The sequence below is a fragment of the Miscanthus floridulus genome, chromosome 19 (genome assembly GCF_019320115.1).
Source record: "Miscanthus floridulus cultivar M001 chromosome 19, ASM1932011v1, whole genome shotgun sequence".
Lineage (NCBI taxonomy): Eukaryota > Viridiplantae > Streptophyta > Magnoliopsida > Poales > Poaceae > Miscanthus > Miscanthus floridulus.
Window position 1 is genome coordinate 100877616 of NC_089598.1, and position 12729 is coordinate 100890344.

The 12729-nt window shown below is 50.9% G+C and overlaps 2 protein-coding genes across 2 annotated transcripts; one reads left to right on the forward strand and one right to left on the reverse strand.

Annotated features, from left to right (window-relative positions):
- Positions 1-806: 806 nt before the first annotated feature.
- Positions 807-3379, reverse strand: LOC136528951 (large ribosomal subunit protein uL24c-like). The gene is made up of 4 exons (XM_066521961.1): positions 3165-3379; positions 1611-1649; positions 1298-1525; positions 807-1162 (listed from the first exon to the last, which is right to left on the reverse strand). The coding sequence occupies exons 1-4, from the start codon at positions 3285-3287 to the stop codon at positions 980-982; spliced, it is 573 nt and encodes a 190-aa protein (XP_066378058.1). The 5' UTR covers positions 3288-3379; the 3' UTR covers positions 807-979.
- A 7889-nt stretch (positions 3380-11268) lies between these two features.
- Positions 11269-12030, forward strand: LOC136527940 (calcium-binding protein KIC-like). The gene has a single exon (XM_066520807.1). It carries the CDS (start codon positions 11400-11402, stop codon positions 11802-11804), a length of 405 nt encoding a protein of 134 aa, XP_066376904.1. The 5' UTR covers positions 11269-11399; the 3' UTR covers positions 11805-12030.
- The last annotated feature ends 699 nt before the right edge of the window (positions 12031-12729 follow it).

The window sequence follows — 12729 nt, forward strand, 5'->3', positions numbered from 1 at the left end:
AGTCCGACGCGACGACCTCCTCCGGCTCCTGCGACTCCGGGGCGACGACCTCCTACGACTCAAACGCGACTAGCTCCTGCGACTCCGGCGCGATCTCCTCCGACTCCTCCGCGGCGAACTCCTCCAAGTGCGGCACGACGTCCTTCGCGGCGAACAACAGACGCGACGACGGACTCTGCGGCGAGCAGCACCCGCGCCGCTGGACTACACGGCGAGCAGCACCTGCGCCCCCGGACTCCATGGCGAGGAAGCGAAGGCAGGCCCTAAACCCTAGGCCGCTGGACTCCACGGCGAGCGTTCGGCTAGAGAGGAACGAGTGGCTAGCCGGAGCGCGTGCGTGCTGCGGAGAGGAAGGAAGGCGGCGCGTGATTACTGCCTTGACGCGGTGCTATTAACTCGTGGCCCGAGTGCGGCGTGGGAGCCGGAGCGCGTGCATGCAGGGGCAGCGGCGTCCACGACTTTGCATGAGCGGTACAACGACTTCCTTTCATCAACTCTGATCATGCGCTAGAACGACTTCTAAATCCTATACGGAGGGAGTACGCCGCCGCCATCGACAGCAGCAGCAACAGCGCCGCCGCTGCCACCGCCTTGAGAGCCGTCGAGCGCCTCATAATCTCCCAAAGAGGAGGCAAAGACGGGCAACGGTGGGTACGTGGGGCGAGTAATAAATGATACATGTGGGCCTCGGATCTTAATGTGGAGAACGAGATGGATTGTAGTGGGCCAAATTAGGCCTGCAAACGAACACGGGCTGTCCGCAAGCAAGCCCGTTCATAGTTTTTGTTCCAAACAAAATTCTGACTGGTGAAACAATGCTGACATGCATTGACTTGCTTTGCAAAATTTGGTGATAAATGTATAATTTACAGGGAAAACAAGCTGGCATAAACAACACAGAGGGATAAACAGACTCAATTCGGCATGCAAGATGCTGCCAGGGTTTAAAGCAATTTGCAGGTTCTTCATGCTAGAATGGTTACTCCGAATTTCCTTCCTTAAACACCTTTACCCACTTCTCAACACTGTCAATTACTTCACCGGTCTTGACCAGGTATCGGACCTTGGTCCCGTCCTCGAGGAATTTGTGGCCAACCCTGCTTGTCACACTCTTCTCCTTCGAGTAGAGCATCACATTTGAGCTATGAATGGGGCCTTCAATCTGGTCAAAGGAAATTTTTAAGTTTGATCAGGAGATAGCAATTAGGCACCTAAAACTACATATATGCTTTTGAAATCAATATAAGCAAAGCATCATGAGAGGCCCAAAAACAAGTTCAGTAGAAATTTTGCTGACCATGACGATTTCACCGGGTTCATCATCTGTGCCTTTCTTGTGCTTCGACTTCAAGTTCAGGTCCTTCACAATCACCGTGCTGTTGTGCTTGAAAAGGCGTGTAACTTCTCCAACCTTTCCTTTCTCACGGCCTGCAATGACCTGTACCGTGTCCCCAATCCTAACATGCATCTTGTGCAGCACAGGAAGGCTGTTTGGTTTACACTTCTTTCGCTCCCATCTCTTAAGCTGCAGTGGAAAGTGAAAAATTAGGACATTTAACATTATATTGGACAAAAAAGATCAAATATTTGGACTAAATATTTTTACTCACTCTCATTTCAATGGGGCATATCTTGACCATAAATCTTATCTGCGTATTGAACATATTAAACAGCTTGTCAGAGTTTCACATGAAAATGACATAAGGTTTCATTTCAAATAAAAGAGACACTAATCAGATGCTTTTGAGATATGGCATGACTCATAGTGGTCGTGGTTCATGGTGATCTGATCAAGACACTACATGATTCTGGGCTGCTCTTTACATATATTTCTTTGTGTATAAGCTATCCCTTGAAATACAGTAGTTCTATCACTTCTTTCAACAGTGATTACTTAACCTCACTATCTAATCTTCACATGCTTTCGCCAGTGGCGGATGTGGGATGCGGGATAAGGGGGGGCTAAAACAACAGAGATGTTGATTTGCACGAAGATTTAACGGTGAAATCAAGTTTTTGCTACAGTAATTAGCATTGAAATCAAGAAATTAGGGGGGGCTGGAGCCCCCCCAGCCCCCCCTTTGGATCCGCCACTGGCTTTCGCTGCTTAAGAGAAAGGTTTATCCTCTTTCGATTCTTATCAGTTGGGATTTTTCCAGGTACAAGTACATAGAGGTAAGACATACTGAAGATAACACAGAAAAGAAGGCTTGGCTCAAATACAAACAACACTATGCTCATAATACATTATTTGGCGCCAAATTTGTTTCTAGTTAATCATATGTGTCACGTGATGTGGGGTGGCATGTGAGGAAAAAAAACATCAACAAGAAAGTAAGAACAAACAAGAAAAGTACTGCCCTCAATCCTGGGCATATTTTGGCACAACAAAATAATTCAGGCATAAATATATAGACTAAAACAGTTGGCCCACCGGAGACAACATAATTCCTCATTTGACATCTTTAGAAACAACATAATTTCCTCAGTTAACATACTAAATAAAGAGTGTTCCCATCCAACACCGCATGCTCTATATTAGCAGTAAAAAGCACACATGTAGTTGTATATGCAAAAAAGGACAATACCTGAGTACCAATGACAAAGGAAATTCTTACTTAAATTAATGTCAATCGGTTAATCTGTTTGGTCTACTCAAATCTTACCATTTAAACTTCCATACAAGATAAAAAAGAAGGTAGAGGAAATTCAATGTTTGGCTGTGTGGGTTCGCAGAGGCCGGAATTTTTCCGTTTTTCTAAAAAAAAAAGAGGGAAATTCAATACAGCCATGGTCTAAATTTAGTGTGTGTTGACGTGTGGTGCGGGGAGCAAATGGCAACTCGCTGCAAAAGCTGAAATCTAAATAAACATAGTCATACTAGTAGCCCTGGTTTGTCAGCCTTGAAAATGCACAATTAATAACAACGCAAAATGTTGCTAATTTTCCATTTCATTGCATCCAATCCATACAGACTAGATCCAAAACCTCCAAATCACGATGCAAGCTGGAATGTCCCAAGAACAATTCCATCCGACTGCGCTTTGCAACCCTATCCAGGTAGTCCAGACTAGAATATTACACCTGAACAGCTATTATTATTTAGCAAACCATCAGAGCAGCAGATGAGCAGAACGGAACGGAATTGGGAAGCAGGAACAGACCCCAGGCTGCGGCGCGGAGTAGGTGGCGAGCCGGTTGCCCCAGAAGCTGCTGGTGCTCGCCGCGCCGGGCGCGGAGATGGAGAGCGACGCCATGGCGCCCTGCAGCGCCGCCATCCCAGCCATCCTCTCGCCGCTCTCCTCTCCCTCTCTCACTGGACTCGCTCACCTCCAAACTGCTCACAGGATAACGCACACGCCTTCGTCGAGTTCGCCGGAAGAGGATAACGCGCGCTTCTATCTTCTGACACTTGTGGGTTGCATTATACATGGGCCTACACACTAAATGGGCCAGGCTTCAGGTGAGGCACAGATGGGCCTGGAAGACGCCTAGGTTATCCATTGAGGCCCATGGGCTTCTCGTCTTCTCCCCCGCCGTTAGAGGCTGGGGCCTCGTCTCCGTCCAGCGAGCTCATGGCCTAACGCACGCATCAGCATCAGCATCGCTGCATCAGCCATCAGGAGTTCAGGACGAGGACGGCGGAGGTCAAGGGTCTCTCTCTGTGTGTCTCCCCGCACGCCACGCGAGGCCACGCAAGATTGCTTACCCGGAAGATGCGTGCCCGCCTCCAGATCCCCCGTTTGAGCGCCGAGGCGCTCAAGCCACGCGACGGTTGCTGAGGCAAGCGACCCCCTACTCCACTCCACCTGTATCTTGTGAAGCTGCTGAGTTTACTGCTGATACCACACCGTCTAGCGGGCACCGCGTCGACATCAGTCCACGAGATGCTGGGTCCGGAGTCGTTACGACTTGGACCCATGTCCCAGCCAATGGTATGCTTCCTGAACATCACTCTCGTATTTCTGTACCTATTCATCTACGCCCGCCGCATGATCCAGTTCACCATCCACCTTCACATCTGTTTCACCCCCCTCCACCACCCCATCCCAATTTTCATCCCAGACCACTCAATCTCCAGAATTCCCCTCCTATACCAACAGTTTACCCTCCCTACCCTGATCCCAACCAGCTGACTGGCTGGCTTCCTAAACTTCCGTTTCCAACGTTCGATGGGGTCAACCCGAAACGTTGGCGTTCTCTCTGTGAGAAATATGTCATCATGTATGCTGTTGATCCCTCTATCTGGATTGGTTTAGTCGAACACTATATGGAGGGTCCAGCAGCGATTTGGTACCAATCTATCGCCCCCCAACTACCCTCGGCCACTTGGGACTCCTTCTGTCAATTGCTTCACGGACGATTCGATCGTGATTAGCACGAGCATCTCCTTCATCAAATGTTCAGTATCTGTCAACAGACATTTGTCTCAGCTTATATCACTGCATTTTCCTAGTTAGTCGATCAGCTCATTTCCTATTCTCCTAATGCCGACCCACTATTCTTCACTCAGTGTTTCATTGATGGACTTCGTTCCGACATTAGAGCAGTAATTCTTGTTCAGCGTCCCCACAATTTCGATGCTGCTGTTCGTCTCGCTTTACTACAGGAAGAGGTGGGCACGGCTCCTAATCTGCGAGCCCCGCGTGGAGGTGATTGGCCGGCTGCTTTTCGTCCCCGACTGCCAGCGGCCACAGCGTCTCCCCTGCCGCTGCCCCCGCCTCCACCACCGGCTGACAAGGCGGTGGCCCCAGTTGCTACTGCTCCGGCTGGGGCGACTGCTCAGACCACTAATCAAACCATGGCGGCTGTCAAGGCGTATCGGCGGGCTCTGGGTCTGTGTTTCAAATGCAACGCCAAGTGGAGTAAGGATCATGTCTGTGCTCTAGAGGTCCTGCATGCAGTCGATGCTCTCTGGGAGTCATTTTCTTCAGAAGATTCGTTGGCTGACTCGGTTGAGGAGTTTCCACCTATGGAACAGTGTTGCTTAGCCCTCTCCAAATCTGCACTTTCTGGTGTGCCAGCTTCTCGCTCGATTTGCTTCGCCGACTTGTTACAGTCAATACCAGTGCAAATTCTGGTCGACTCAGGCAGCTCCTCATCCTTTGTGAATCAAGCCTTTCCTCGTTTGACCGGTGTGGTTTCAGTCCCAGTGTGTACCTCTGTCTTGGTTGTTGGTGGGATTCAGCTCACCACCTTGGCAGTGCTGCTTCAAGTTCCTTGGTCAGTTGGTGATTGCTCTTTTCAGTCCGACTTCAGGATGCTACCACTGGGTACCTTTGATGTGGTGATTGGCATGGATTGGTTGGGCACTTACAGTCCCATGCAGATTCATTGGAGGAAAAGTGGATGGCGATTCCATACAATGGACAGTTAACTGTGTTGCAGGGGCTTCCAACTTCATTTCCTCAGCAACTGTTGCTTCATATTGCTTCACTAGATGCTATTGGGGAAGCTGAACAGGATTTGTAGCCGTTGCCAGTTGAGCTACAGTCGCTGTTGGATACTTACTCTGATTTGTTCGAGCCACCTACTTCCTTGCCACCATCAAGGGCCTGTGATCATGAGATACCTCTGATACCTGGAGCAGATCCTGTACTGGTGAGACCTTATAGGTACCCACCAAAGCTTAAGGACGAGATTGAGAAACAAGTGCAAGAAATGTTATCACAGGGGTTGATTCGGCACAGGGGTTGATTCGGCTACCGATTTTGTGTGGATTTTCATCACCTCAATGCTTTGACATTGAAGTCCAAGTTTCCTGTCCCGGTCTTCGACCAACTGATGGATGAGCTTGCACATGCTCGCTGGTTTTCATCAGATTTTGTTGCGTGAAGGTGAGGAATATAAAACGGCATTCCAAACTCACTTAGGCCAGTACGAGTTCCGAGTGATGGCCTTTGGACTCACAGGAGCACCAGGTACATTCTAGGGCGCGATGAACGCTACCCTTGCTCCTGGACTACGCAAATTCGTCATTGTTTTTTTGACGACATACTAGTGTTCAGTCCTTCATTTGAGGCTCATATCCTCCATCTTCAACAAGTCCTTGACTGGCTACGGCGTGGCCAGTGGAAGCTTAAAAAATCCAAATGCAGTTTTGCTCGGCAGTCCATATCCTACCTCGGCCACGTGATTAGTGCAGCTAGCTTGTCTACTGATCCTGTGAATGTGTGTGCTGTTGCAGATTGGCCAGTTCCATCCAACATCAGAGAGCTCCGTGGGTTTCTCGGACTGGCAGGCTATTATCGCAAATTCGTCAAACATTTCGGTATTCTTGCTAAGCCCCTGATCAAGTCTTTGTGTGGACCCCTGCTCATGCTGAAGCCTTTGCACTGCTCAAAGCTGCTCTATGTTCAGCCCTAGTCCTAGCTCTTCCAGATTTTAATAAGCCATTCCACATCGAGACTGATGCTTCGGGTTTAGGAATTGGTGTTGTGCTACAGCAAGACGGTCATCCTATTGCCTTTATTATCAAACCACTTAGCAAGAGGAATCAAGGCCTCACTGTCTACGAGAAAGAATATTTGGCGATCTTATTGGCAGTGGATCATTGGCGACATTACCTGCTCCAGGCCGAGTTCTATATTCACATGGATCATCAAAGTTTAACACACCTCAATGACTAACGCCTTCATACTGCATGTCAGCAAAAGGTGTTTGCTCGCCTAATGGGTCTCCAGTACAAGATTCTCTACAAGAAAGGCACTGAGAATGGAGCTGCTGATGCCTTGTCTCGACGTCGCCATCTCGAGCAACTTATGGCTCTCTCATCTATTACCCATCAGTGGTTAGATACTGTGGTGCTTAGCTATCAAGCTGATTAGGAGGCTACCAAGCTGCTGTCTCAATTGGCTATCAACCCAGAGTCTGTTCGTCACTACTCTCTGGTTCAAGGTGTGATTCGCTACAAGGGGCGTATTTGGCTAGGATCCAGTAAAGCCATCCAACAACAAGTCTTGACAGCCTTTCACGCTAGCCCGATGGAGGGTCACTCCGGTGCACCAGCTACGTACTCCAGACTGAAGCGTCTCTTCTTCTGGAATGGCATGAAAGCCGATGTCTAGCACATGGTGCAGTCCTATTTAGTGTGCTTGCAGGCTAAACCTGACCGTGGCCGTTACCCAGGCCTTCTGCAGCCTCTGCCGGTTCCTCAAAACTCCTGGGGGATCATTTCCATGGATTTTGTCAAAGGCCTTCCATCATCAGGAGCTGCCAATGCAATCTTAGTCGTTGTCGATAAGTTTTCTAAATTTGCTCATTTCATCGCATTGAAGCACCCATTCACAGCCAAGACTGTGGCTCAGCTGTTCCTAGACAATGTCTATCGCCTTCATGGTCTGCCAACCTCCATCATCTCTGATCGCGACAAGATTTTCACCAGTCAGTTTTGGCAGGCCCTATTTAAGGCAGCTGGTACTTCTCTCCGCCTCAGCTCCTCGTACCACCCGCAGACGGATGGACAAACCGAACGGGTAAATCAATGCCTCGAAACCTTTCTCCGCTGTTTTGCTCATTCCTACCCTTCCCAGTGGCATCGTTGGTTGTCCCTTGCGGAGTATTGGTATAATACATCTTTCCATTCTGCATTGGGCAAGTCACCTTTCGAGGTCCTGTATGGGTTTCCTCCTTGACACATGGGTCTGGATGTGGAATCGGTTGCTCCTGTCCCAGATTTGCAATCTTGGCTGGCTGGTCGCAGAAACATGCAGGAGCTTATCCAACAACACTTGCTGCGTGCTCAGGAACGCATGAAGCGTCAAAGCTGACAAGGGTCGTTCAGAGCGGGTGTTCTCAGTAGGTGACAAAGTGTTCTTGAAGCTCCAACCATATGTACATTCTTCTCTGTTACGCCGCGCAAATCACAAGCTGTCATTTCGTTTCTTTGGGCCTTTCAACATTCTCGAGAAGATTGGACCAGTAGCTTACAAATTGGAGTTACCACCACCCTCCTCGATACACCCAGTGTTTCATGTGTCCCAGCTGAAGCTGTCGCCTGGTGCTCAACAAGTATCTTCTGCCTTGCCTTCTAACTTGCAGCCTTTCCAAGTGCCACTGCGTATTCTACAACGTCGCTGGACTTCGAGAGATCACCCCATGGAGCAGGGTCTCATACAGTGGTCTCACACTCCACCGGAGTTGGCTACCTGGGAGCTACTTGTCACTCTACGACAGCAGTTTCTGTGTGCGCCGGCCTGGGGGCATGCCGGCTCTGAAGACCTGGGGACTGTCAACAGCGCTGACCCGGTGGCTTCCGAAGAAGAAGCTGCTGCTTCCAGCGCACTTACCAGGCTACCACCAGTTCGGTCCAAGAGAATGATGAAGCTCAGCTCGAGGGTGGTTGGCCTATCTTAGATCAACTAGAGTCATAGTATAAGTAGTAAAGAGGAATGTGAGAAGGACAGGAAGAGAAATATAAAAAACCCTAAATTCAGTTTTAATTATTCACGGTAGCTTTATCTCTCTAATTCTGTTCTTCCTGTATCCCTTCCCGCCTCAGCACCGACGGTGCTAACACACTGCTGCTCCTACGGCCTACGCATAGTTTTTTCACTTTCCTGTTGTGTAAAAGAAATTCGCGTTACAGCGACAGTTTGGGCGGTGGAGGGTAGGTGGATGGCGGTGACATCGAAGCTTTGCGCTTTTGCTGCTGCAGGACCCCATTCTACACCGAGGAAGGGTAGGATGTCAATCGGATTTCTTTATTGCGAATTATGGTTGCAAGTTCGGTGTTTTTATCTAAGATTTCTTCAGAGACATTGGGTATCTTTTCTCAAAGCGAACTACATTTCTCCCCCTCGAAGTCAATGTCTTTCTTTGACTTGTGCATATTCTTAATCCTTGAATCATAGTAGGATATCCATGACAGATCACATAAGCAACACGTGCAATACAATACATCACTGGGCAGTTGGTCCTGGCCAAGATGCAGTTAGGAACTCAGGATCACTATCCCCAAATCGCTCCTATCACTGTCATCTAACTACCATCTGGGGAATCAGGAATGGTCCTGCCGTGCAAGCAAACCATTAACGTTCCCCATGGCGTCATCTGTACATGCTTAAGTACCTTTGGATTAGATTGTGATTATTCTCGATGTATATAGCCCACCATTTGGACGACCTTCAACCGCACAGTTGAATGTGTCGTATGCTTGTTGTACATTGATTGATTGATTGATGCTACAGAAATTAACGAGAATGAGATTGCAGCGTCACATCCTGTATGTTCATGGTACCACCAATGTTGAAATTTCAGTGAAATGGTCCAAGAATCTTGCGCCGGACAAGTGAGGAGCAAAGGCTTTGCAGCCTCCGGCTCCGGGGGGGGGGGGGGTGGGGGGGGGGGGGGGGGGGGGGGGGGGGGGGGCATCGAAGTCAGAAATGGTCCCTCCCCTGATATTCCCTGCACCAACTGGTCTGACTGACCTCCCCCTCTTTTGTGTCTGAAAGTAAAATGCCGAGGCGGCTCGAGGCGGGCGATGTGTAAAACCCATCGCAATTTCACGCCAAGACGTGCCTGCCGTCTGTCTGCCGAACATCTATCTTTTCCCAGCAAGCATGGCACTGCATCTCCGTTGCTTTCCCAGTGCCAGTCTGCTGTCTGCAGCTCACCCCAAAAACGAAACACCCAACTACCCAAGCAAACCGCTTGTCACAAGAGGCAACTGCACAGGAAGAAGGCATGGAAAATGTGGAGACGGAGCCGAGGCGAGAGACGGGGAAAAGGGCAGCCGGACGAAGCTGGCCCGGCAGGTAGGTACGGGTAAGCTGACTGTCCGTCGCGTCCGCACGGACCATGCTGCTTGCGAGCAAAAGAGCCAAAGAGGAGGTGGAAAACCCCCAAAAAGCTGCGCCCAAGCTTCGAAGCCGGAATCCAAAGCTGTACGAGATCCTCGTGCGGATAGCTTTGGTTGCTTGCTAACCGTAGCGAGCTGGACCGGAACAAAGCGGTTCAGAGTTTCAGACGCTGCCGAGATTTTTGTATAACGGCTTGGTTCTGAGTTCTGACTGAAGCTTCCATGGAAATTTTGTGTCTGAAAGTCAGCAGCAGATGCTTGGCCTTGGCATGCTGCTGTAGCTCAGTCCTGCGACAGCACGGCTGCCACGCGCCACCAAAAGTTGGGCAGGAAACTTCTTATGGATAATAATTAATTAAGTAGACAGATAAGTAAGACAGCCAGGCAGGTAAGGTTCACGAGACGTCAACATAATAATCCATGACGTTGAGCATCGGAACTGGTGAGGTTCCTGCTCACTTTCTCGATCTGATCCAGCTTTTCCTGTATACCGTATATCTCTGATCACATACAAGTAGCACCAAATATCTCGCGTTAAAAATTGGACAGAGGATCGCTCGCTAGTCTGTATACCGTATATATTTGTGTTATAAGAGATGGATAATAGGAATCCCTTGCTAGGAAGCACAACAGCTCATCTTCGTATATAGTAGTATGCTATGAGATCTGAAGCACGAAACTTTGCAATCAAATACGCACGAATCCCGTGCGCTTCACTTTTTTTTTTGTATGCACAGTTACACGCTTTGGTGCTACGGTGCCATAGAGGCATGGAGCTGGAACAGCGTCACTGGAACAAAGAGCAAGATATCACCACGACAGTTACTGCCAGTACCAATCATCTGGACGCTCGGATCGGGTGTACGCCGTACGCGCTACAACAATTGCCATGTTTGCTTCGCTGATTGGCTGATTTGTTGTGAGAGAAAAATAATGTTCATTAACTTAAAAAAAAAAGTTGACTTACCAAGCGAATACCTCTGCACATCTCTGTGGATAACGTACGGTAACAACAATCGCCGTCCGTGGCCACGCACGCCATGACAGTACTCCAGTATGACACCAGCAAAAGCGCCCGTTTTCCGCGAGGCGCAGGATCCGTCACACCACACGGCGAAGCGAGCCGCGAACGGCCACACGCGGACACGCTTCCGCCCGCCGAGGCCGAAGCGCGCAGGAAGGCGCGCGCGCGGTCCGCCCGTCCGCCGTCCAGCCCAGGGCCAGCCAAGCCAGCCTGTCCCGGTCGGTGCGTGCCCGCCTGCCCCTGCCCCTGCCCCTCTCGTCAGCCAGATCCACCCCGCGCGAACCAACCGGGGCGCCGGGACCCCCATCCAGCGGCCCCCGCCCCCGCGTGGCCACGGCGGCACCGCGGCAGGGCAGGCAGGCACCTTCCCTGAAGAAGGAAGCCCCAGCCCGGCAGGCGCCAGCCGTCCCCGTCCCCCGCCTATTTATTCTCGCCCCTCCCATCCCCCTCCATCCATCGCTTCGTCGTCCTCTTCCACACCACACCGAGAAAGAACAAGCATCAGCCACCGGAGCTCACGGAATCACAATCAGCATCCGCCGCCCGCCGCCGACCATCCATCCTCCTTCTACACACATGGCGTCACGGCAGCAGAGGCAGCAGCAGGCGGGAGCGGCAGCAGCGGCGTCCTCGGCGGCCGTGGACTTCGAGGACTACCTGCCGGTGATGGCGGAGCGGCTGGGCGAGGACGGGATGATGCGGGAGCTGGCGAGCGGGTTCCGCCTGCTCATGGACCCGGCGCGGGGGCTCATCACCTTCGACAGCCTCCGCCGCAACGCGCCGCTGCTGGGCCTGGGCGGCATGTCCGACGACGACCTCCGCGGGATGCTCGCCGAGGGCGACTTCGACGGCGACGGTGCGCTGAGCGAGATGGAGTTCTGCGTGCTCATGGTGCGCCTCAGCCCCGAGCTCATGGACGAGCCCCGCAGGTGGCTCGACGACGCCGTCGACCAGGCGTCCCGCTTCCTCTTCACCAGCTGATCGGTCGGTCGAGATGGATAGGAAATTGATTGTCGACGTCGTCGTCTTCACTTCTTTTTTGAATTCTTCTTCTTCTTGCCGTTGTTCATAGCTGGATCGTCAGGCAGGGATGGACTGCTGATTGGTCGATGGATTTCCATCCGTGTGTACTCATCTGCTGTTCCTTCCTTCCCATTTCCCAATGGAGTCTGAATTAATCAATCAACATAGTACATGCTTCCCCTTCTGACCATCACATTTTCACACGGTGCACATTGCGTCTCTGTTGCTTGTAATCGAGCTTAGCATTGGGTACAGACTACAGAGGAAATTCTCCGGACGACCTTTTGGCAACACGGCTGTGAATGCTGACTATGCGGTTCCCAGTTCGGCAGTTCTATACTCCTGCTTCGTAGGAAAACATGTGGAAAAAAAGGATTTTTTTTTTTGCACAACAAATAATCAGATTGGGTCGAGAACTCGAGATGGATCAGTATTGTAGTATGATCGTGCATTCAGCGACCCTGAAGTCTTCTTCTCGAACAGTAGCGGCAGTTTCGGTTGACCTTGTGCCGTGATGCGCACAACCAAAAGGAAATGGAGGCGACACAGAAGCACTTGTCTGGTCAAAGCCTCGAGCGTTAGCAGCCAGTGCTGCCCGAGGGTCAGGTCAGCGTCAGCGAGCGGGACCGCGCAGGCGCCGAGTGCTTCTCGCGGGCAGGGCGTTTGACGAGGCAGGGCGAAAGAAAAACGAGCAGCCACAGGCGCGGAACGGGGCCCCAGTTCAACACGGCGAAAGCAGGGGAGACGGGCGTGAGTGCTTCACTTTCTCAGTGTGTTTACTCGGTCCGCACCAACGTCCTCGTCACGAAACGGAACGGAAGCCGGCCCCGGTTTGTGTATAAGCCGGGCTCGGTTTCGTTTCGTCGCGCTTTTGTTTGACAGG